This window comes from Conger conger, chromosome 14 (genome assembly GCF_963514075.1).
Source record: "Conger conger chromosome 14, fConCon1.1, whole genome shotgun sequence".
NCBI lineage: Eukaryota > Metazoa > Chordata > Actinopteri > Anguilliformes > Congridae > Conger > Conger conger.
Window position 1 is genome coordinate 23,385,059 of NC_083773.1, and position 27,243 is coordinate 23,412,301.

A 27,243-nucleotide genomic window follows, 5' to 3' on the forward strand; every position below is an offset into this window, starting at 1 on the left:
CAAATCTTATCCGGAGGTTAGATAAGGTGGTAAGGCTCACATTCCTCTCACTGAGTCCCTATGGCAAGCCAGTGGGGATAAGGACTGGAATATGGAATGCAGTTTTTCAAGGACACTTGTTCAGAAACAAACTCTAGGGCCTGAATATTTGACATGAAAAACTGTTCAGTTTTTGTCACTGGATCTTCTGATGCATCTGGCTAAGACGGTGTGGTGCAATATTTCACCCGACTGCCTGGCCTGGGGATGACCTGGGTCTGTGCTGACCTGGTGGTAGAGTCCCCACTGGGCGATGCGTTCTTGGGCGGTGTTAACCTCGCAGGGAGAGCTTGTGAGTTTGTGCATAGCTGTGGTCATGCATTCCACGCAGAGAAGAGCTTTTCTCTGGAGCACTCTGATATGCCATGATTAAGTAACTGCATAAAGTATGCATCTCTATAAAATGAGACACAGTTGAGGCACAGCGCATGAGATATGGATCTTGTTTTTTTTTCCAGTTGTGGTTTTGAAAAGGCTCTTTTCTTCTTAGTCTTCCTGCTGTGAAAGGATAGAGAAAATGGTCTTCCCGTCACTAATTCTTTCCCCCAAAACATCTTGTGGGAATATACATGTACTGTATATAATGTACACTGCATTTCAATTACACAGTATTTCAGTTGAACCAGTTCAGCAAGTGAAATTAATTTAAGCAAATAAAAATGATTGAGCTGAAAAAGAACTGACCCCTGCCCTGGAATACCAAATGACTTAATGTTTTTGGTGATTACGAGCTATCTGGTTTTGGCTTTTGTGATAACCAGGGATTGCTGTGACTTGCAGTTTTTCAAACATCCTTTTCTCCGGAATCAAGCTCCGCATTTGGTTTAATGAATCACAGGACATTCTTAGAATGGACAGCTAACTCTACAATTAAAAATGACATCCAATGACAAAATATGCCAGCAGTTTCCTTTTTGTTTCCTTTTTCCGGCCAAATAACAATGGAGTGGCTGGAGAGCTGGGGAACTGGAAACACACAAGGGCAAAAAGATCCAAGGAGCAAGGAGGGGAAAAACCCCCGCTCGGGGCTGAAGTACAAGCCGGGAAATCAGTGAACCATTTTTTCCTTCCATCTGCTGTGACCTACCATTGTAAACCTTAGATGCCTAACTGGAAATAAACAGCCAGGCAACTTTATATGAATGTTGATACATGATTTAAAAAATGAATGGAATGTCCTGTACAGTTTATTTGTTGCAACGTCCTCTGTTGGCCCAGGGAGATGTGCGCTCTCATGCTAGCATGCGTGCAACTCTCTCAGCTTAGAGCGGTGCACACTAACATGCTAACATGCGTGCAGCTCTGTCTGCTCAGGGCGGTGCACACTAACATGCTAGCATGCGTGCAGCCAGCAGCTGTTTCTTTTCACGCTCCCACCCACCAGCTGAGCTGTTCCCTTCCCGCTCTGGAGGACTGTACAGCTAACGCAGTTGCTGGGGGTGGGTGACCTGATTGACCAAGAGTCACTGTTGCGTGATGAGGTGGGGACATCTTGCCAATGGAAGCCCTCTCTTCCAGGCTGATGCTAATTCTGCCTCGGCCCCAGGATCCCCCAGCTGCCAGGAGTCCTCAGTGGAGAAATCTTCCCAGAGGAGTTTTACCTAACGGGGAGGTCCTTACAAAACATTATAGCAGCCACTGCAAAGTTAGACTGTAATTTAACTGAAGTACAATGCTGTAAAATGCAATAAAAATAGTTCTACTTCATGAGTGCTGTACACAAAGTAATGAAATAGCATTATAACTGCAGTAATATGGCAATTAAAAAATATATGTGACCAAATATTGCATAATAACGCAGTAATACTGCAATAATGTCAGTCTACTACAATCTTCTACAGTTAAACAGCGTTGTTGTAAAGGGTAGCACTGCTCTGAAAACTACAGTAGTAACTTGATACTGTTCAACCCCCCCAAAATATGATGGTATTTTGTATTTGCTAACATTATATTCTCAGCGTTACAACCGCTGGGAGAGCTAGTAAGAAAATAGCAAGCTTGGCAATACTTATAGTAATAATCATAGCCACATCGCGAGGCGCTGACACACCAGTGCTCCCTGATCTCAGGATTCATGTGGTATGTTTACCTCAACTGCGCCAGCTCTACAGAGAGAAACCATGGCTTTCAGTGAGCGACAAGTTCACTCGCAGTACGCCGGCTGGTTTTAAAAGAGCTCACTGCAAGTCCTGGGCTTTAGTTATCTCCCGATTGAGATGCGGAGCTCCTGTGGCGGGGGTTGTGTTTTTGATGTCTGCTGCAGGCTACGTTGCGTCTCTTTTTGTGTGCATTGTGACATAATTGCTATTCAGCTTTTTCGGTTCAACTGTTCCTTATGTCAGTTGGTCATGCTTTAATAATATGTCTTCAAATTCCCAGCAAGTTCTGTCCAAACACACAGACATGACATCAGAGTACCTCACCTACCTTTACAGGTATTAGGTTACACACATGGAGCGTATTAAAGCTGAGGTGAGGTGACGCTCCTGGGATTTGTGGCAGGAGGCTGGGGGTGCTTTACAAATCTGACCTGGCTGCCTTCTTCTTTGTTGGAAAAAAAACAAAAAACTGATTTTTTTCTGAATATCTCAGATTAAGATCTATATTTTAATATAGTATTGAGAGATTTAAATATGGTTGTTGTTCCAACTGACCAAATATCTTTGTCCACTTGGGTTTCATTGCATATTTGTACAGATGCTCAGTCCTTCTGTATCTTTCGAAAGGAACCTACAGGTGTGCTGGCGTGAATTCAAACCTCCTAAAAGTGAACAATCTGATTTATGTTTTTTTTCTCTTTCAGGAACCTCACTCTGGGGATTGACTCTGGATAAAACAACTTCTGTAAAATGCTTACTTATTGCTCACAGCACACAGTGCTGTCTGTTCTTGCATGACTGCCTGCTTTCTGTCACAGGTTTCACAAACTATATCCTGGTGTTACCAATAGTGTTTTAACATGGCTAAGAGACCAAATTGACTTAATTGATAAGCAATATAAGTTATGGGTTTATTACAATTTTATTCTGTAAATTGACTTTGCACTGGCACAATAAAATAGGCCCTGGTTTCACTTCTCATTTAGAGTTTACGATTTAGTTTGTCTTCCAAAGTAAATATAAAAAATGTCTCACGCGCAATTAAAAAAACACTGTAGTCTAAGCTGTAGCTCCGAGAGAACCATTTTCGATTCATTTTTTAAGCCTGGCTATAAATACATTTATTCCTTCTCAGTCATGTTAACATTGTTGTTTTTAATATGAATTTATAAATCACATTAATCACTAAAAACCCGTGGAGCTCTTAACATAAAACCATTACATTGCGTTGTCTTGAATTTTACAGTTGCCCTTATTGAGAACAAGTTTACATACCGAGCATACAATGTAGAAACAAGGAAATAGATGTGGGTGTGGTGACCTACAGTGATTATACATTATGTAGTATAATTATACAGTAAAAGGTGGAACATGTTCCTTTGTCTGTGCAGTCTGTTTCTCACACACACCTCTTCAGCTCTGTCACTCTTCCCCGTCTGTGTGGTCAAGCAAGCTGTGTGGGCACAGGGTGCTAAAAACAGGCCGGGGCAGGCGCTGCAGCCTCATGACGAACATGACAAGTTGGCACAGCCTTCTAGCGGAGTCCTCCCAATGGACACCCAGCAGCACAGAACCCCCCTCTCCCGAGTCACCTGTCTCTTTTCACTTCTCATGGCCCGACTGGCTCTCTTGGGTTCAGACTGTTCATTGGGAAGAGACTCTCCTCGGTTTTTCTCTCTCAATTTTCTTCTGTTTCAATTTCATTTTGGTTTGATGCCATGGCAAACATATATTTGAATTGCCAAAGCGTATACTGTACATATAACAAACGAGACACAAATCTACACCAGACAAAGAAAGAAGAAGAAAAAATCGAATTAGTTTATCGTTCAATGCGCAAAGTTATGAAGCAAGAAAAAAAACAATGTATTCTCCTCCCATTTCCCAGCAGTTCTGGCTCCCATTCCATATGTCCTCTCCACCGGGCTACACTCTAGACCTCTTCCCCTCTCTCCTTGTCCCTTCAACTAATCTCTCACTCTCTCCCACACTCTTTTTCTTTCTCTCTGTGTGCTTTCTCCCTTTCTGTCTTTCAACTCTGCATCTTTGAAGTTTGTTCTCTGCACAGCAGGAGATCCTCTGACAAACAGAACTCCCCCTGGGGAGTGTGTGTGTGAGAGAGAGAGTGTGTGTGTGTGTGTGTGTGAGAGAGAGTGTGTGTATGTGTGTGTGTGTGTGTGTGTGAGAGAGAGAGTGTGTGTATGTGTGTGTGAGAGAGAGAGTGTGTGTATGTGTGTGTGTGTGTGTGTGTGAGAGAGAGAGTGTGTGTATGTGTGAGAGAGAGAGAGAGAGAGAGATAGTGTATGTGTGTGTGTGTGTGTGAGAGAGAGTGTGTGTATGTGTGTGAGAGAGAGAGAGAGAGAGAGAGAGAGAGATAGTGTGTGTGTGCATGCGTGTGCGTGTGTGTGAATGTGAGAGTGTGTGTGTGAGAGAATGTGTGCATGCGAGTGTGCGTGTGAGTGCATGTGTGTGTATGTATGTATCTGTGTGTCTATGTGTGTGTATGCCTGTGTGTCTATGTATGTGTTGTGTGTGTGAATGTGTGTGAATGAGAGTGTGAGTGCATGTGTGTGTAAGAGTGTATTAGTGAAGGGGGAGTGTGTGACTGGCCATGGGTTTTTGAAAAGGGGGGGTGGTTCACAAAGACAGCCGACACAAGTTTGACGGGGGAAGAGCAGTTTCCCCCGCCGGTGTTGCCTTACACACCTCCTACAACTGTGCCACCTGATGGGAAGTTGATGGGCCTGCAGTTCACGCCACAGTGACACTAAAACTGTTTACTGGTAAACGGGGGCGGGAGGAGGGGGGCCGTTTGGGAGCAGGAATGGGCAGCGGTAATGGTGTATTCTCTGGACATGCTAGTCAGCGATGCTGGGCATTTCTGTGACTTCAACAATGTCGCCATTGTTTTTTCTCCCGTGTTGTTCTAAGCAGCAGATGTGACTGCGGGCTGCGAGGGAGTTAATTGGGCCGTGGGATGAGAGGGCAGAGGGCAAAGCGCCCAATGATTGGCTCTCAGGAATCTCATTCATAAGAAAGGTCCACCAGCCGACCGGAGCAGGTTTATGTAAGCATGTGTGTGTGTGTGAATGTGTGTGCGTGTTCGCATGTGTCCGGCCTCCGTGTGCATGCGTGCGCCCGCGTGTGTGTCTGTGTGTGCGTGAATGGACGCATGTGTGCTTTGTGAATTCATCTGACCCTGCCAACTGTTCACTGCTCTCTCTACACCGGCTGCCACTGACTGCAAACCATGTGTGTGTCATCGTGTGCATGTCTGTTTATTGTGTATATACATGCAAACAGGATATTTTGCACATTATAAGCCTTGCATGTGTACGGTTCTCCCTGCCTTTCTCTCGCCTTCTGTCCTCTTTAGTTCATTTTTCCCCCGTTCTTAGTGCGCTGTAAATCTCACACCCCCGGGTTTCTGAGAGGTCTTTTAATCTGGCAGCTTAAAGGCTCTTCATCCCACACATGTGTGCGTGCCTCCACACAGGACTAGCGCTGGAATTTGGTTTCTCCCGTGTCAGCGGCCCCTTGTCTCTGCTGCTGTCCCTGTGTGCTGTGTGTGAGAAAGTGCCTGTTCCCTGACTCAGCTGGCACCTGTCCTCAGCTCCCCCACCCCCAGCACACACAGCTGTGGTCTCACTCACACCCCTCTCCCCCATCAGGGAGGACTGTACCAAATGTGGACTGTGGGGGTGACGTGGCACTGGGGCCAAACCACAGCAAGCCAGAGCTGCTCATTGGCATTAGCCCCTGCGTGCCTGTCGTGCCAATCTCAGCACAAACAATGAACTTCCTGTAAGGCCAGCTGCTGATCTGTGTGCTGGCACACCTGCGCCATAGTGCATGTGTCAGCCATATCATCATCATTATCAACATCATCATCATCATCATGATACCTGTCATAATCATCACTAACATAATAATCATCATCATCATCACAATCATCAGCATCATCATCACCTTTATTTTTCTTCAAGAATGATACTAATGTATACAATGTGATAAAATAAATTATCACAAATAAATAAATCAATATGTCAAAACATGCCATCTTGTCTCGGGAGCAGTTTCCCAGTTAAACTGAGAGCAGTTTGTCCTTCAGAGATGCGAGCGAGGACAAGCGTACACACACACACACACAGATGCCCGCACGACCGCACGCACTCATGCACACACACGCACGCCCGCACGCACATGCACACACACGCACGCCCGCACGCACATGCACACGCACGCCCGCACGCACACACATGCAGACACACACACGCTCCCTCTCGTGCAGGGCTCATCTGATAAAGTGCATGACTGGGCACAGTGAATGCAGGGAGGGTCATGGGAACGGCACCAATGAGCCGGCCGGGAACCATCCGTCAGGACTCCCACAACCACAACATCTCAACCCCCCCCTGGAAGTCCTTATCTCTTCATCTAACCACAAACCACACAGGGAGGGAGCTCCAACAATGCCAGCTCTGAGCAGCCTTTATGACCATAGACATGTATCTCAATGCATGTGACTGGCGCTCTGCAAAACGCGGTAATTTGCGCGTCGCTCAGAGCTGAACTTTGCGAAGGCAGGCCTCCGGGGCGAGGTTATTCCATCTGGCTGAGCGCATGGAAGATCCATGTTGCCGACTTGTCGTTGCGTGACCCTTCTGTGTTTGCGTTTAAACGGGAGATATTTCTGTCTGCTGCTTCTCAGGGTAATGGAATGTCGTGATGGAGGCTGCACCTTCATCGGGCGGAGTGAAGACACGCACTTACCGTGCCGCGATGACCGAACATCGCGCTTCCATAAATATTGCAGCAGGGCTCATCACGGTGTGCGCCACGTACACAACAACTCACGCATGCTAATACCGCACAGCTCATTCATGCGATACTCACTCGGGCAACCCTTATAATATCATTTTTAACGATAATTCTCCTTCCATTTGTTTTAGTCATGCTTTAAATAAGTGTGTTTTCTGCCGCGCTATTTTTAACTTTTTGTAATACGCCTTACGCCTCTGTATTTTGGTATACATTATCTGCATATTAGCATCTTGTGCTCAGGAAGCCCACAGAGATACGCACCACACATACACACACACACACACACACCCCACAGACCCACACACGCACCCCACAAACCCTCCCACACACACACGCACCCCAAAGACTTACACAAACAAGGCGCCTGGCTGCCCATTGTGAAAGATAAACAGTAAACAAGGTGCTGCTTCCTGTGTGAGAGAATGAGCCACCATGAGCCCTGCTGCTGTTCCTGTAACACAAGGCCAGTGTGGACGGACCTGTGACGGACACACTGACGCCCATTGTGTCCCCCGACGCCCCCACCCCCACCCCCATACCCTCCAGGAGGGAGGTGTGCTTACTTCCTCCCCTTTCTTCACCTCCGCTGAGAGATTTCCACAAGCTGAGCACACAAACACACACACACACACATGCATATGAGAGGCTATTGTCATCTTATTTGTATGCTCTCTCCCTCCTCTTCGGCAGGCATTACACTTTTATTAGTGTAGTATTTCCTTCTCTACGTCTTGGTGGAGATGAATACCCCAGCATTTACGAGCTGTTCAGCCCGTCATTGGAGCTGGACCTGGCTCTGAACAGCTTGTGTATCAGCAGACATACACTGGGACCAGAAACACACACACACACACCCATACACACACTGATACACATACACACACACACCTATGCAGACACACACACGCATAAAAGCATGTGGTTCAACTGTTTTTCAGACCAAATTTCAGAATGGGGAAGAAATGTGATCTAAGTGACTTTGACTGTGGAATGGTTGTTGGTGTCAGACAGGGAGGTTTGAGTATCTTAAGAATTGCTCATCTCCTGGGATTTTCATGCACATGTCTCCAGAGTGCAAAAAACAGACAGAAACGCGTTTTTAATGAGAGATGTCAGAGGAGAAGGGCCAGATTGGTCAAAGCTAACAGGAAGGTGACAGTAACGCAAATAACCATGCATTACAACAGTGGTATTTGAAAGAACATCTCTGAACACACAATGTGTCAAACCTCTAAGTGGATAGGCTACAGCAGAAGAAGACTTAATAAGTTTAAAAAATGAGTCTATAAATACCTAATAAAGTGCTCACTGAGTGTATATTTTCCCATGAAAAATGTTTGATAGCCAGAAAATTAACACCCTGCCTCCCCACTCCTCTACTGGCTGCTCTCTTATTCCTTATTGGACAGTGCTCCTGGATGCTCCAAAATATTTTTCAAAACGTACCCATAATGCTCCCCAGGCAGAACATAAACTGGGACAGAGCGATGCTGTTGTGCTGACTGTGAGAGGGGTGGGGGTCGGGGCTGTTATTTTCATCTCTATTAAACCTTTTTAATGGGGAAAATGCATTTACATTTGTGATGGTGTGTGCATGATCAGGCTTTGTGTGTATGAAGTGAAGCTGGACCTAGAATTGGACATCACAGCACAGATATACATATGTGCACACAACATCACACACCATCAGAAATGTAAATAATTTTCCCCATGAAAAAGATTTTATAGCAACAAAAATAGCAATCCCGAAACCAAAATTTACATTATGTATATTTATACTATATTATATTATACCAAATACCAAATAAAATATCCCCTCTGCTTAGCTTAAGCCTTCATGTCAAAGGGCCACACTATTAAGGGTTCATATGATGTGTGCAATAAAAATGTAAATAGAGGAGGTCAGGGCTCCTGACTTGCACATTGTGTGAATTATACCCTGGCTGTAATGGCAGGGATACTGTAGCCCTGCAGAGCAGTACAGGGACATGAGAAAAGGAAGTTCAACCTTGAAGATTTTTGACTGCAAGTCTTGACAGAACGGAAGCCATTCTCATTAAAACCAAAGTGTGGATTTCTTTATTACGCCAGTTCAAGGCATGCTTGGTATTCATGGCCCTGATTGGTTGCACATTAATCATGACTAACGTCTGTGTCTTTCTAAATAAGGGTAAGAAACTAAGAATTATTTTTCATAAAAATATGTAACTGTAACAAGATACCATAGCAGAATAATGGTATTATATCTTACTAAATTCCTGGGCATGCCCTCCTCCTCGATTTGGAGCCAGGCCAGCATACTGCACACATATCCGACCAACGCTTTTCAATTTTTCTAAAGAAACTCGACATGTTTCTTCTCAAAACTCAATGTTATCTTGGCCTTTTAAGACCAGAAACAATTACAGGCCACCATCTCACATCGCTCACATCGCTCAACATCACATCAGGCCGCCCGTCCTATCGTTTTCATCTATCGTTTCTGAAGTTCTTTATTCCTCCTTCCGTTGAGGTATGACTAACCGGAGCCAAATTAGGATAGCGATCGCTGTGAGGGAGGGGAAGGTCGGCTTTGAAGTGTCAGTTGATTGCGAAGCTGTGACTCTGAATGAGCCCACAGTGTCTGGACAGGTTTACACGTGTCACTTCGTCAGCTGAATACTCTGCTCTGACTGGTCCTGTCAAAGGCTGGGATACGCTCCCGGATTCCCACAGCGACAGGAGGTCGCAGAGTATTTATAGTGCCAGCCATCTTGCTCTTCCTGAAGTGACCCTAGCTTTCATTTACATTTGGCCCACCTTGGTAAGTGCAGTTCAGTGAAAAACGACAGATGGGAGAGGTTCTTGACACTGATCAAGGATGTACTGGTATGCAAATGTTTCAGAGCAATTATCAGTCACCCTGTCCACAACTCATCTGACCTTATGGACGCTTTATAGAAAATGGAGGGTTGAAGGGAGAAAAGAAAGAAAGAATGCTTTGTCTCAGTCGGTGGCAACGATTAGCAGAACGCTTCAGACACTGGCTCCAGGAACACCCAGCTTTTCAAATGCCAGGGTCAGAAAATGTGTTGTGCTCGCTTGCTTTTAGACCAAACCAAGATATCGGCAGGACTTGGATGTAAAGAACTCAAGCTTTATTATCTGTGTTTGTCCTACAAACTTATGAAATGTCACCCACATGGCAGTTATACGTTAACGACCTGCCAATTAAACGGTTTGTGATTAAAACCACCATCTCATGGTTACAGATAAGTTGTTAAACAGCTCACATTACACCGGCAAGTGAGGCGAAGACATTATAAATGTAAAAGTAAACACACATTCTTTCCATAACTGCACACAGCCAGTAATTTATGGGCTGGGTGTTAACAGGCCTGATACTGCTGTTTCCGTCATGAATGTATGAGAGAGGAGAGAATGGGGGCCGTGTGTGTGTGTATGTGTGTGTGTGTGAGGGTTAATGTGTGGGAGTTGTGCATTCCAGTGAAGTATTCATTTGAAAGCATTAATTCCTTATGTGACTCACTATGTTTCATTTTCAGGTTGGGTCAGCTGAAGCAGCTGCATTTCTCCCACCGATGCAAACGGATAAATGTGAGAGAGGCGTAGGAAGAGCAGCGGATGGGATGAAGCGGAAGAGGATCAGCAGCAGCGGTAGATCCTGTGGAAGTCTGAGGTCAGCTGGAGGAAGTGCTGCAAGGTTTCAGCATCACGCCAAGAAACGACAGCGTTGACAAAACAATGTCACTGGGAAAGGAAATCCCCCCCCCCCCGCCCCTGTCTCTCTGTCATTCCCCAGACCTCCCACACAATCACATTCAGACAAACTTCATTCATATTGTCTGATCCAGTGAAGCAGTCGTGATCAGCACAATCACACTAGCAACGGGCAAGGTTGTTTTTAAACTCAGGCCAATGGTATGTCTAGACTAAAGGGGCTCCCTGCAGTAATAATCCGATATGCAGTATGATGTATGGGAAACATTAGCCTTATGACTTAGAATGATGCCTCCAAGGTGCAGCTGGCCCTAAAAATGATCCATCAGCTCAGATCTCCTACAGTTCCAGTGAGATCATAGGATAGCTGGCGGATAACTGTGGATTAGCAGCATTGGTTTCAGCCATCAAGGCAATGTTTCAAGCACTCCCATATTCTTATATGAAACATTACATTTTGACCAGATTTCCTGTTTAAAGGGAAAACCATGAAAAAGAAAATACACACACCCACCCACCCACTCACACACAGACACACAGACACACACACACACACACACACACACACACTCACCCACCTACCCACCCATTCACCCATCCACACACACTTACACACACAGACACACACATATGCATACACACATGCTCTCTCTCTCTCTCTCTCTCTCTCTCTCTCTCTCACACACACTCTCTCTCTCTCTCTCTCTCTCTCACACACACACACACACACACACACTCTCTCTCTCTCTCTCACACACACACACACACACTCTCTCTCTCTCACACACACACACACACACACTCTCTCTCTCTCTCTCACACACACTCACACACACACTCTCTCTCTCTCTCTCTCTCTCACACACACACACTCTCTCTCTCTCTCTCACACACACACACACTCTCTCTCTCTCTCTCTCTCTCACACACACACACACACACTCTCTCTCTCTCTCTCTCACACACACACACACACACACTCTCTCTCTCTCTCTCTCACACACACACACACACACTCTCTCTCTCTCTCTCTCTCTCACACACACACACACACACACTCTCTCTCTCTCCCTCTCTCTCACACACACACACACACACACTGCTCGGGGCTGGTTGATATCAGTGGTCCTGTGTTGTCCCTGTCCTCCTGCTCCTCAGACTCACACCTCACCCTGCAGGGTCCAGCCCTGTCTCTCCCCCCCTCCCTAATCTCCCTCCTTTCTTTGCATCCCTTCTCAAATTCAGAAGATCTGCTTTATTCATTTATGAGTCGGCATTGTAAAATGCAGAGCGCTGGTCTCTTAAAAGACCTTTCTCTTTGTAATGTGACAGCCGAGTACCGCAGATGACCCAGCAATTCATTTTTGTCCACAGCACAGCCTATGAGTTTTAATCTCAAGAACCATATTTTATTATGTTGAAACCTGAAGAAAAGGACATTCAATAAAAATAAAATGAAGGATATTTAAAGAAATATTTTCACTGAAACACGTTTTCACCCAAGACACTTGTATTATATCAAATAATTTAACCGCAGATGTTCTGGGACCCTCTTTTTTTATCCTTTCCCCTTTGGTTGTGCAAAAAAACCCCCAAAAACTACACATTTGTTGTGTTGTAAAACTCCACAAAGACCCAGCAATTCATTTTTGTCCACAGCACAGCCTATGAGTTTTAATCTCAAGAACCATATTTTATTATGTTGAAACCTGAAGAAAAGGACATTCAATAAAAATAAAATGAAGGATATTTAAAGAAATATTTTCACTGAAACACGTTTTCACCCAAGACACTTGTATTATATCAAATAATTTAAATACTTTTTTTCTGCTGGATCTTAGGAAGTGTGTGATACTGCTCAAGTCTACAATTGGCACAGACCAGCTCGCTGGCAGAAAGACATGACAGTGTAGGCGTTAAACTGAATTATTTAGTATAGTTATTTGGTATAATGTACTGTGCCTCATTGTGCTTATTAAATTAGTTACTATTTTAGGAAGTAAAAACACACAAATTAAATATTTAACAGACCTTTTAAGCATAAATTAAAAAAATTATAATCTAAAATGGCCTGTGGCAGGGCAGAGTATTTTAGGTACTTATCTGAGGAAATATGTAACATTTTTAAGTTGACAGAGGAGCAAAGTGTCTATTCAAATGCTTGGATGACTGCTATTGTCTCATCTGTTTTGAAATCCGGAGACAGATATAATGTGGAAAATTATAGACCCATTACAATTTTAGCAGTTATTCTAAAGTGATGGAGAAATGGGTTGCAGAACAACTAACTGCTTTTTAAAATCTATGGGCCTCATGCAAGTGTCACTCATATGAACAGATTTGTTCTTAAATCTCTTAACCAGTTACACATATGAACCATGGCTATAGATAATTCACATGCAATTTGCAAGTCTGTTCATTCCATACATAGCTGTAACATCAGCATACATTTGATTATTCACAGAGAGACAAACAAGTGGTGGATCATGAATATACTACATAGTAAACAAGATTGGACCTAAAATTCACCCCTGTGGCACTCCTAAATTCCAGTTTGAGTTGTTGACTGTTCATCCAACCCAACTTGACCACCATGAAGTCTGGGCCATTTAATTTAGCTTTTATGTTTTCTACAAGATAGCAATTGACAGTTTCTGTGGAATGATATCTTCTGAATCCAAACTGCATTGGGTGCAAAGAGTAATTACAATGCAAGAACAGTTTCATATTTTTATCCAAAATGTATCATACTTTATTGAAACAAAGGTTTATACGAGTGTGCTCGTCAGATTCAACAAACACACCTAACCTCAGACAACTGTCCAAAATGAAGATGTCCGTTGTAATATAGTATGTAGGTGGGTTCTGTCAGATAGGTTAGTCCCCCCTCCTGATTTACCCCGCCCCCCCCTTCTGATACCCCTATCCCTGTCTAACCCCCACCCCCCCCCCAAAAAAAAGAAAAAAAAAGAAAAAAAAAAAGAATTGCACTTATGATGATGACTATATGTTTAGAACAGCAGTCCAGGTGTATTTTCCTAGTTCTGGATGTGATGCTTCGACTTGTGGTAGAACCTATGCACTTGTAAGTCGCTTTGGATTAAAAGCGTCTGCCAAATGACTAAAATGTAAAAAATGTAAATGTAGATGGCCAATGAGATTAATGAGAACAGAGAGGTTTCCCCTAAACCATGCACTAAAATATGCTTCTGAAAACATTTGAGAAATGGAAGAAATAAGCAATGCAGTTGTTGAATATTGATTCATATTTCATCTGCAATGCCTAGTTTGAAAGTTTGAGTTCAGTTTGCCAGTCTAGCTGTTCTGACATGTATGGCAAGGCTCCTGTTTACATGACTCGTATGACAGGTCAGGACCACTTGTAAATGTATTTCCTACCCAAGACAAGTAAAAATTGGTGAATGTGCCAAGTTCTCTTGAATTACTTGTTCTAAATCAGTCAGCATTGCTTTTCAATATGAATAAAACTGCTGGTTTGTTCTTCTCCAAAAGATCAAAATAAATGTCTAGTGTTTATGTAAATATAGAGCAACTTAAATGTCTAAACTATTTAAAATTCTAACCTCTCCTTTAAAAACATATTCAAATTGTGGAAAATATTATTATATTTTATTTTTCTTTAAATTTTTTTGATCAATTGAGGCAGCTATGCTATCCATGCTCTCAATGATATTATTTTGTTGTTTAACAACATGGTCTCGGACAGAAAAATCATCCTGAATGGGAGTCTTGGCTCCTTCCACCTCTTGGCCATTTTATAAAAAATAAAAACAACAACAGCCATAGAACGATTAGGTCTGTCTGTCAATGAGAAATCATTTAGACAAAGTAAATTCAGGTTTGAAATCAAAGAATCAAGTCAAAAAGAAATTATATTTAACAGTTTGAATTTTTTATACTCCAGTCTAATTTTGATGTCACTGTCCTGCTTAATTTGTATTCACTATTCACAAGAATCTGGATCACCTGCCAAGGGATTACAGATGAAAATGAGCTCTTGAGCTAATTCTGGCACTCCAGACATTATGTAATTACTGATGCTGATTGTTGTGCAGTGTCCCTAATAAATAAATAAATAAATAAATTCCTTTCTATCTGAAGGTTATTCAAAAATAGTGCATAGTTAGATACATAATTTGGTAAGCAAAAATCATTACCTAACATTGTATACAAACTATTTAGCACAAATTACTCCATATTATGAATTATGTATATTAAATTCTGGTAAAATATTCACTAGTTCATTACACACAATACCAAAGAGCTGCCATAGACCGATGGCATAGGGCATCGATTTGTTAAAAATGCTAAAGTAATTCTCTAGCAAGCACTAAATGTATCACACGGTAAAATGTTCACCAAGTGTTGTCATTATGATGTCAGTGTTACCTCAGTTTAGCAGTTAAATTATGCAATATCAAATATGCATGAAACAGGTGGCTCACCTTTGTGGTTCAAGAATTTTAAGCGCTCAATGGAGACCAACTCATACATCATTAGTCCTTAATACTGACAAAGCTTTTCATGACTTTTCCCAATCTGTTCCCATCCAACAGGATCTGGCTTAGCTCGATATGATTGAAGCGATTAAAAATAGATAAAAAGGAAAATATTTTATTTATTTTATTATAAAAAGATAACTAATTTTAATGTACCTCAATTATTTGATTAATTAATTGCTCAGAATTCTGCTGAGAAACAAATACTAACTTGAATACTTTGTCCAAATTCTTCCCTTTATTCATGAAAAAAAAGAGTAAGGGAAGGACATTTCTTTTTATCTTTTTGTGAGCACTTACACGCTGCCAACAATCGGATATGAGCTGTCCTATCACAGAGGATTGTAAATCATTATTAACTGATGTCCATTTCAGATCAATATTCAATGAGCAGCTCAATCAAACTAAACCAGTGACCAAACTAAACTGGACAGTAATGCCTGGAAGCAGGAGTGAGTGACACTGCTCAAGATTACTGAGTAAACAGCCAGAGTCTGGGATACAGCCAGAAACCTGTTTGCAAAGCCAGCTACTGTGTTGATCCCAAATCTACAAAGCTCCTGCTTCATTTCACAATGAAAACAAGCTGTATTTAGTTTCTAAAATATCGCTATCACACTACATCATTGCAGAATGAGAGCTTAACCACAGCAACCGATTCATACGTGCATTGTTTAAGTGCAGCACACGTTCGATGCTGAAAACCTTAGAAGAAAGAGAGAAAAGAGCTGCCGTTGGAGTAGGGGGAGGAGGGTAGGGGGAAGGGCATTACAAGGGATGTTAGTGCCATTATGGTGCTCAATGACCCCTGAAACTCCGAGGCCGGCCCCTGGCCTGAAGTGCTTTGTGGGGATGAATCCGCAGGCAGCAGGAAGCCCGACGAGGGAAGGTGTCATTCCGACAGGGAACCCTGCAGACCGGGAGAGGGACTAGCCACGTCAGCGAGGTGTCTGTCACTCAGGTGTGAGCGGGCACAAGATGGATTACACACTGTATTATAATGGCTATGTGCGTAAGCTGCTACTGACGTACGTGAGGCTGGTGTCAACCTTACACCACCGAGGACAGTTAGGAATTCCTCCCAGCACAGGACATAATGTATTTAAATTTCAATTCTATTTTTGGCAGAATACATTCACTAATCACAGTATTCCCAATGCAGAGTTTGAAATATATTACAACATTTTATTTTCATTTACTGGGTGCCAGTCTCAGACAATGCAGGGATGTCATCCCTCCCCCAATAAATAAACATAGACCATAAATTATACAGGCATGTGGGCATACTACATCTTCATACATCTTTTTAAAACTGATCACAGCATTCTTTACCTTCTTTACATTCTTTGCAGATGATCTAATCTGTGGTAATAGTGTGATTAATTATTTACCCTTTGGAAAGGATAGGTTTTGGGATATTATTTGTTTTACTTTGTCAGTGCTCTAGAACCCTATTGATTTCAGTTACGAGTAATAATTGTTACATCAAAAATCAAATTGTGATCTTATACCTTAATTGGTTAAATGCATATCGTGAAGACATCATGCAAGGGAAATAACAGCTAAAAGTTACACTAAGTACCCATAAGTTACCCATCAAAAACAATGCCATTTTTAAAACACAACACCAAACATGTACTGCCAAGTCTAGAATTGTTTTTGTGCTAGCAGACAATGAGTAGGAGAAGAGCAGTGTAAACTTGCTTCATAGTTCCCTGCTCACAGAAAACACACATACACTTGGAACTTAGCATTTAAATGGACTCTTGCTTGGTGCTTTGGGAATTTATAAAGAAGTCAGTGAGATGGGGTCTCTAGGTCAAACACAATTTGAGGAAAGATTTAGGGGGCTCCAGACCTCGCTGCACTGTGCAGGCACAGCAAGAACAGAAGGCTTCTGGGGTGAGAAGCTACTGCTGACCTTAGTTCACAGGCTCCTCATAATGTTGTGTGTGCCATTTGAAAGGCCTTAAACAAGGCTACCTAACCCCACTGGACATGATACACACAGATTTCACACTCAGTTACTTCCAGCATTACTTTAAAACTTTCAAAAAGTACAGCAAGAGGATGAGGGAAAAGCAGATATGTAGCTATGAGCTTTGGCAATGAACAACCTTTGTCAAAGTTAATAGATATGTGTGTTTATGCGTGTGTGTGTGTGTGCGTGCATGTGAGAGAGCGGGGGAGAGAAAGAGAAAGAGGGGGGAAAAAGTGAGAGAGAGAGACAGACAGGGAGAGAGTACACCAGTACATTAACTGGATGTAGATCTCTTATGATTCCAGGCTTTTCATAGTGAGAGTGAAGAATGAGCCAGGGGCTTTTTGAGTCTCTGTATATCAGCATAATCCAAAACGGCAGCAAAGTAAAAAGGAAATTAAAACCAAATGACACCATTGAAACTGGACTCTGACCCTCTCTCTCCAAGCTCTGTCAACAAGTAAGATCAACAGTGGGCTTCACAAGTGTGTGTGTGCATGTGTGTGTGTGAGTGTGTGTATGTGCGTGCATGCATCTCTCCACACGGGTCATTTCTGACCAGAAAATAAATCCCTTTCAAATCTTTCTCTGTGGCTATTGTGAAGATGGTGTGTTTGGTTCTCAGCTCAAGAGGCTGAGCTCGACAAGAGGGAGACACAGCACAAAAGCAACTTGACTCCGGAATTCCTTCCATCAGGAGTTGCTAGGCGATGCTATTGTTTATTTCTTTTTTTATCCATATATTTATACCCAGGCTGGAGACCCCTTTTAAACCCCTCTCATTAGTAGTCATACATTCATACCAGCACGCCCTCCCACTTGACCCACCCGTCCCACCCCCCCGTGGGAATAGGTAGTGAGTTGTTTGACAGGGGAATAGCCTAACTGACTTTGTTAACAAGGAAAGATAATTCAGCAACCTATTCAATGCAAATTATGGTTCATTTTTACGCCATGCCCATATAATAATGCTATTTTTATTAATTTAACTATATTTCCAGTGCAGGAACAGATGTATATGTGTTTATATTTTTTCTTATAGTTTACAGTTTTACACGCACACACACACACACACACACACACACACACACATATATATATAGTTAACCAATACATAAAAGAGAAGGTAGAAATGTTTTTGACAGTCATAGTTTTGAGGACACCTTATTACAGTGAGTCAGTCATTACTATTTTCCGCACCAAAAATGCTTGTGTTATTGGTTTCTAGTAAAAATTACGATTTATATTTTTAACAAGATTATTACTATTATTTCTTTTTTTTTGACAGTTTCATGTATGACTTGCCTGAACAGTCTTGGTAACAAAATAGAGAGGAAGCCATTTGTGTAGCTCTGTTCTGTAACTGTCTTGAACCAGAAAGCACTTTGAGAGAAAGCTTACTCATTGGTTTTACTACTATGAAAAAGACCGGTTCCAAGACAGCCGTTACCAAGGTGACTTTAATAGACAAATAGAAACTTCCTGTGGAGTGACAGTCATGCAGGTAGTGGCACTCCTGCAATTAGCGAAATCCCGCCCTCCTCAATGCCATATATGGAATTTGAACGCATTCCAGCGGGCGGGGTTCATGACGCCACTTATTCCTGAATGAGAGTTCCGAAAGGGACTCTTCGAGTACTCTTCAATACAGCTCCGTTCACGTTGGAGTTCGCTACACTTCAAATTAATACATGTTAAGCGAATAATAATAACCTTCAAGAAATGGATTCGCATGGGATTAAACGCTCTTTACTTTTCTTTGTATTTATTAACCTTGTATTTATCACTCTACAATCTAAAGAAGGTAAGCACAATTTTCTAACATTGAAATAGTTTGAACATGCCAGCAAAATCAATTACGTTCGCTAGCTGCATAGCCTACACCACATGGCGTGTGGACGAATAGGTTTAGGTTGACTGCGTTTTATTTACGGTGTTTGGAGCTTTTTTTAAAAAGTAGTATAAATGTCAGTGTCTGTTTTCAGTATATTTAGAGTTTTAAATTGTAGCCTTTAACTTGGCCACGTCAAACAAGAGCCATCACCTATTTCCTTATTTCACCCGAACGATGTCTGTGACTCCTTCATATAAACATTTGACATTATTATTATTATTATTATTATTATTAAGTGTACACGTTTAGGCCTAACCTACATCGTATATCTGCAAAATAGCTACAAATTTGTAAATTAAACTACTGTAACAGAATTTTGGCGAGCGGATACGACATGACTCAAATCGTTGTCAATCACCTACCTATCCATGTCTTGCTCAACAAATTCGGATGGTCTAGTTATGTTTTGGCATTGCGATTTTTGTATTGATGCAAAACGTATTGCGACGTTTTCGAACTCGTCTTCATGGTTTATTTTCCAGCCGGTATGAATATGTGGGTATTTAAGGTTAGCCAATCAGTGAATCGAAAGAAATTGGAGGTCCTACTGCGGTGGCAATGACGGTGGCTGCAGGAACTTTTCTGCTACCTTGTCCCGACATTACTGAAGTTGACCTGGAGTTAATGTTCAACACACTTCCAACATCTGTCATGCTATTTGCTATTAAGGGCAATAGTGACGCTCATTGCTGACGTTTTGGTTATCACTAAAGTAACCGAACGAACGACACATTTGCTCAGTTCCTACATTCACAAACGTAGGCTATATTGATATTAAACTCTGCCACGATCTGTAGCTACATTTTACATGTTGTATGCTAGGCCTTTATCTTTATACAAATAGTTGAGTAGCCTAACTACTAATTATTAAGCAATAGTTTCAAATAGGATTACATCCGTTATACCCACCATACAACGGCTCAAAACATTTTTCATAGACTTGATAGCCAGGCTACCTACATTTCAAATTGTAAAATTTAAAATTCTGTAATAATGTAATATTTAGGCTACTTATAACAACAGTATAATTGTTCATTTATAACCGCATGGTTAAATTTGTAGCCTAATCATTTCCGTGTCAAGCTTCACATCCTAGCATTTTAAACAAAGGTGTGACATTTTTAAAAGGAGACTAAATCAAATACAATCACATTTTACTGAGTAGAAAATTGAACATTGTTTTGTAAACAAAAGGTTGTGGCACATCTAATCTAATTTAAGTTGCGCTAAAAGACTAGGGTAGTTTGTCTGTAACCACATAGGCTACGCTTATTTAATAATAACCCAGTTTAATTAACACCGTGAATTGCCAACTTTGGCAGTTAGACAGCTTGGCTTGGTATCTAGTAATTTCTAGTAATAGGGAAACTACAAAAAGTGTCAAGTCACGACTGACCATAGGACTCTAAAAGGCGGAATCATGATTTGCTCAGTAGCCTAGGCTAGTTTCATTACATTGTGCTTTGAGGAACTTAATTTTCGATTTCGATTTAAGAAGCTGTTAAATTCGCACAACCGATTCATTACAACCGATCTCAATACATTATTTAACTTGTAATCACATCCTCCATGCCGCCCTTGTAGATTGATAAGGGGCATCTAGGAATGTTTTGTCATTTCTCAACGCGTGAACTGACAATAAGCGATTCAAACATTCACGCCTGATTTAATTCTGTCAGTTCCAGTCAGTCTCTGGAGAGACGAAGCGTGCGTTCCAAAGAGCTGAAACTAGCTTACAGTGGACGAAATCTGCAAAATTATTTATTATGCTCTAATTCTGTGGCTAACAACTTAATCTCTGAACCATGGCACGAGCAACGGCGATTGTCTTTTTACCAAAACGTTGCCGATATTAAACAATTTTTGAGATTTTTAAGAGGGCTAAATCAAAATATCTAATGAAATTTATGAAGGAATAACCGATATGCGATTTCTAATTATGAGGATAATTAGCCTAGTCAAACATTTGCCTCATATTTGTAATTGAAAATTATACAAACAGCATAATTTTAGCACTCCCCTATATTAAAATACGATTTGATTAATTTGCAGTTAAGAATCTGTAAACCCACAAGAACCTATTGCGTGTGTCCCTGAAATGAATTCGGCCGGTCCATGTGGCTGTGGCTCAAGCGGATTGGGGCCTCTGGTTTGCATCAGGATGGAATAAAAGGCTTCGCCTCTCATATATGCCCACTGTTGTTCGCAAGCTCATTGCCATTCATGTTTCTAAAACTTTAATTGAACAGAAAACAATAAAATATATGAGCCTAAATCTTGCTCACAGTTGATTCAAGTTTTAATTACTGTAAAATATCCTGTCCGGTAGAGAACTCGAACATGTTGAACTTGAAAGCAGTACTTTTGTACAGTTCCACTGTGCGAAACTATTTATAAATAAATGTTAAACAAATAAGTGTAAATAAGTGATAAAGAGCAAGAGGAAAACAACTGATAATAGTTTCTCATTTAATTTTCATAATAACAATTGATATTTTGGTTTGAACTAATATGATAAAATCAATATCTCCTTTTCCCTGGCAGAAGTGCTGTTGGACATGAAGTCCTCTGGAGGTGAGCTTGGCTGGTTGACCTCGCCATATGATGAAGGGGTGAGTGTTAAAGTCCAGTGTGTCCCAGTGTATCCCAGTGTATTAAAGTATCCTACGTTTTAAGAAGCATAAAGATGTACAATATAAAGCTACACCCAGCCACTGATGTAGTGTTTGTATATTCTTAATGCACGTTTTCTGAAATGTGGTTTAAAGCAAGTGATTTTAGGATGTTCCGCAATGTGGGGATTTTGCTGGCAGGCGTTTACAGTGATATTGTTGGATTGTGATAATGATACTGTTAAGTGAATATTAATGATCGAGAGGTTGATGGCTATCCGGGCGATACGTTTTTCCTGCTCATGGTCTTTAAGGGAAAGTTAGGAGTGAGAAGCAGCGAGCTCAGAGGAGGCATACTTGTGGCTTGGTGTGGGTTTTGAAGCCCTGCCTTAAAAACGGGATAACCGAAATTGCAATTAACGTGTCAAGCCAAGAGCTGTGTACACATCTCTGTGAAATGTTATTTTTAAAAAGGTAGTTGAGTTTTTTTTTCTTATCTCAAAAGGGCTTGAGTGTTTTGATGAAGATGAAGGGTCTCTTATTTCATTCATTGATGTGCTTTTTTGTGAGTCGTCGGACTAATGCATTTGTGTTTGCATACTGTGCATTTAAAATAGTTTTTAGCGGCTTAAGAACTAGTTCATTTCCATTTGAGTCTGGAAGGTGGGTCTTGAAGTGTGAGGCACATGTTAATTGGGGCAGAGAGTCATGTGACTTCAGAGGGGTCAGAGTCTATTTTACAAGCCAGGACATGTTGAACAGAAGATTCTTCACCTGAAAAAGGGTTGATGGCATGTATGTGGCCCAGTGCTGTTGCTCAGTCTGTACTTATGTGTTTTTCTGCTCTTTAAAGAACATTTCTCTAAGTGTTTTCTGGGTGTGGTCAGCTGGGGTGAAATGGGCTATTTCTGTCATAATGCAGGAAGGGTTTGTCACTTAGATGCTGTTTTTTTTTGTTGTGTGTGTAGACCTCCAGGGGCTCACACTAACTTGTTGCATGGTTATTGGACCAAATTCTACGTGCTGGTGTCCATTTTCAGTTACATGCATTCAGAAAACCCATAAACCACTTCACCAATTTAACCATGAAAGCACACATTCCCGTGTGAATTCACAAAGGATAATAGCTGATACAATAAAGTAATCAAGCATTCATCTTAACCCCACCCAAACAAGCAGGTATTCACCCCCAGCATTGGAGTCAGTGATGGTAAAGATCATTAATTTATAGTTCATTGAGTGCTGCTGGTTTTGACTCTAGAGCTGGGAGTTAAGGTTACTCTTATGAATCCAACTGGCTGCCTCATTCTATGCAATCTTAAGGGTAATCCTGACAATTTAGGTATACGCTCTCTGTTTGCTATTCCCAAAACAGTGGTGCAGATTTCGACCACTTCAAACAACCCCCCCACCCCCCAAGTTGTCACTAGAGACTTGATCTTAATGGAGTGCATTCTGAACTGAGCTAAGTGGAAATGAGGGAATGTGTGTTTTTAACTGTGTTGAGGAGTGAAAGGAAGAGGAATGTTTGGTCTCTTTCTTTCTAATGTGCATTGTGTATAATCTTGTACACTGGATTACTGTGTATTCATAGATGAACTGGTGAAGTTTCTTTTTGTGGAACACCTAGGTCCGCAGGCATGTTACAGAGTGTGTATCGGAAAGAGTTTAGATCTCTAAGCACGCAACAAGACAATGCGATCCCCTCAAGACTTTGAGATTTCTAAAGGCTTGGTGAAAGAAAAATACAAGGGAAAAAGCATAATTGAGCCACAGTATAATTATACTTAATAAAAAATGAGTAGGCTATCATCATACCGAAGCCAGTTTTTGTCCACACAGTGTGTTCTACTGCCTCCGTTTCTCTCTGTCAGCAGAGACGCTCGTTCTTAGTTTCAAGGAACTTTTTGTATTTTTCGGAAAGGGTAAGTTGGATACCAAATGCATTTATGATATTTAAAATTCCAGTCAGTGATTAAAGGAAAATATTTCCTCTTTTAAATCAATTTAACGAGGAACAACTGGCAACTATTTAGCGGGTGTTGTGGACGTATTAAAAAAACAAAAAAAACATGCATAGTTGCATACCAAAATGTTATTAAACCGAATTAAACCCACTGACCCTCAAGTTCTTTGAGTTAGATAGATCAATTTACATTTTCCCCAGCACGCTAATCCAGACTAATGTATACATCTTGCAGATTACATACTAATATTTTTCAAACCCATATGACAACTTTGTTAATGTAGTACTCTTAGTGGAAATGGCTTATGTAGATTATTCGGATGAAAATTGGAACACGTAATTGTAAATCTCAAACAGGCTTCTGTTTAATTGAAGCTTTTAAGAGTGGGAAAAGTCACCGTCGGCATGTTTTTTCTTTCTTTTATGCACACTTAATTGGATCCATTTTTACTGGCATGTGTTTAATTATCTAATAAACCTGGTTTTACAGGCTGACGAATTCTGTGTAGTTCATGGTGGCGTTTGTTCCCCTGCATGTCACTTACTCCTCAGCCATTCCTCTGTGCACCACCAGGTAGAGAAACCCCACACGTTGAACCCACTGAACCTTTTAGTGAGTCTGTCGGACGCCCTAAAACCCAGGCAGCATCCAAACCAGATCTTTTCTGTGTTAAAGCTATAGAAATTAGGGCGGTAGTGCTGCTAAAATCCTTCAGCGCAAAGTTACTTAAGCCACCCATACATTACTTGAGTTTCAGACTACAAAGGTTGGATACCCTCTACCGCGTCTAACGACAGTCTTTGCTAAATAACTGCTCTTTCAGCACTCCAATCAAGCTAAAACTGTAATGACTTCTCTCCCAAGTATAGAATGTGTCCATGACCACTAAATCGCAGTAAAATGTTCTCGTGTGTGGTAGCCATTAAGCAATTATGTGAACAAGGAGCACTGTGAGACGGTGCTGAGTGCTCCCGGACCTTCATATTCAGTAAGACTGGGTTTGAGTGACGCCTGTCAGCGAGCAGCTGATTGACACCTGGAAAAACTGGTGATTCAGGTTTCCATCCAATCAGTGGCTTCACTTATGCAATCAGGACCTGGTTTGGCATGAATGGCAGAATTCTGTGGGCTTCCTTACTTTACTTTAACTGTGTTTCTCAGTTTTTATGAATGTTCCTCTCTCGTGCCAGGTCTGTGGTCGGCAAGATTAGTGCGATCTCTTAAACCTCAGTTCCAACAGGAAATGAACATCAAAACATTTCAATTTCAGAATAAACAACAAAAAAAAGAATAAAAATAATGTTTCTCTGTGCCTCTCTGTGTGACAGTGGGAGATCGTGCAGACCGTGGTGAACGGCTCCTTGCTCTACACGTACTCGGTGTGTAACGTGGTGGAGGGCGAGCAGGACAACTGGCTGCGCACCACCTTCATCCAGCGCCGGCCGTCCGCCGCGCGCGTCTTCGTGGAGCTGCAGTTCGTGGCGCGGGACTGCAACTCGTTCGGCGGGGCCTCGCTCACCTGCAAGGAGACCTTCAACCTTTTCTACGCCGAGTCGGACGCCGACATCGGCACCAGCTTCCGCAAGGGCCAGTTCCGCAAGGTGGCCACCATCGCGCCCGACGAGATCACGGGCCGCGGCGAGCTCAACGTGAACACCGAGACCCGGACGGTCGGCCCGCTCTCCCGAAAGGGCTTCTACCTGGCCTTCCAGGACATCGGGGCGTGCGTGGCGCTCCTGTCCGTCAGGGTGTACTACAAGACCTGCCCGGCCACCGTGCAGAGCCTGGCGGCCTTCCCGGAGACGGTGGCGGGGGCCGAGAGCCAGGCCCTGCAGGAGGTGTCCGGGGCCTGCGTGGAGAACGCCGTCAGCAAGGAGCGTCCGCGCATCTACTGCACCACCGACGGCGAATGGGTGGTGCCAGTGGGCCAGTGCCAGTGTCGTCCCGGTTACGAGACTGTCGGTGACTCCTGCCGAGGTAAGGCCTGCGTTCCCATGATGCTTTGCGGCATTATCGGTGGTCTCTCTCTGTATCCTGTCTGTGTGGCTCCAGTATCGCTCTCCAGTGGAGTCTCTGTGGGAGGCATTTTCATAATATTTATAATTTCTGATATAGCACGGAAAAACCCTTGGTCTATTTTTGGGAGGTTGAGCTCCATCTCTGTGACAGAAGAGGAAACATATTGCTGTTGTGTTATGAACTCGTGGCTAATATGTTCATTCAGTGTGGCTAACGTTATGAAAAAGGGTTTGTGTTGAAATAATTCAACACAATTATTATTATAGGCTTGGATTTGGCCCCAAGCCTACTGTGGACTGTATTATGTTTTAGTTGTGTGCATGTATGTGAAACGTGTGTATCCGTGTGTGTGTGTGTGTGTGTGTGTGTGTGTGTGTGTGTGTGAACGAATGCGTGTGTGAGCGAATGAGTGTGCGGATATTGGCCTGTTGGAACCTGCTGGGATAATGTACCTGCTGTGGAGGTTGCCACCTGTTTTGACTATGACACACACACACACACACACTTACACACACTCGCCCTAGTGTAATATCACAAGCACATACAATTGGAAAATGGCATGTACCAGAGGATTACTGATACACACAAAAAGCTGGAGGTCTAATTCCCACAGGGCCCCCCTTGTGTGTGAAAGGTAGGGTGGGAGAGAGGGAGATGGGGAAAGGGAGAAAGGTGGGGAAAGGAATGCACGGAGGACAGAACAATGAACCGCTGTGCTTGTGGATGGGCTGTCCTCTCGCTCCGTGCATTCCTGCTGGATTTATCGAGGATCCTCCCAGATTACCACAGGACTGAGGAATTCTCCAGGGAGCGGCCTAGGTCAGCCACTCTCTGCTGCCAGTGCCGGGTGGGCAGGGAGTGACACGGCTTGGGCGGGGGGGGATGGGGGGGGGGCAGGCGGAAGAAACGGAAATGGGGACTGTGACTGTGAGTGTGTGTGTGTGTGTGTGTGTGTGTGTGTGGACAGGGACAACTGTACGCACGGGACCGGGATGTGTTTGTGAAATCTCTTGTGCTGAGATTGAGGAGTGGCTGTTATTGCAGGTGATTCACTCCTGACACTGTGACTGTGACACAGTTCTCCTGTCCCAGTCACCAGCACTCTGTTTCACCACTGACCCCAATACGCCGTCTGAGCGGGGGAGCAATTAAAACATTTCCACAGAGGATAGAGGGAGAGGGAGAGCAAGAAGGAGAGGAAGAGGACGAGTGAGGGCAAAGGAGAGCAAGGGAGAGCGAGAGCGAGGGCGAGAGAGAGTGAGACAGGGTGAAGGCCATGACTACACTGGCTGTAAATTCATATCATCTGTAAGTGCTAGGGCTAGTGGAATGTTTAATGTTTAATTGTAGTCCCATCCCCCTCCCTTCAAAAAAAGACTCTTAAGAGAGAGTGGGGCTGTTCTGTTGCTCCTGTGTGGGTGGTCAGAATCGGTGTGGGCTGAGAGAGAGTGTCTTACTGCTCTTGCTGTTGCTCTCACCTTTCCTTATCCACTGATGAGAACAAGATGGCCGCCACAGCACTCAAATGTGAATGAAACGTTTGAAAGGAAGGACACATTTTTTCCCCC

At 42.7% G+C, this 27,243-nt stretch overlaps 1 protein-coding gene across 1 annotated transcript in view; it reads left to right on the forward strand.

The window, feature by feature from the left end:
- The first annotated feature begins 18,788 nt into the window (after positions 1-18,788).
- Positions 18,789-27,243, forward strand: part of LOC133109610 (ephrin type-A receptor 2-like) — a 28,035-nt gene continuing 19,580 nt past the window's right edge. The window contains exons 1-3 of the mRNA XM_061219011.1: positions 18,789-18,987; positions 21,622-21,689; positions 24,985-25,633. Coding sequence (XP_061074995.1) covers positions 18,906-18,987; positions 21,622-21,689; positions 24,985-25,633 — 799 coding nt within the window. The 5' untranslated portion in view covers positions 18,789-18,905. The remainder of the gene's footprint in view (positions 18,988-21,621; positions 21,690-24,984; positions 25,634-27,243) is intronic.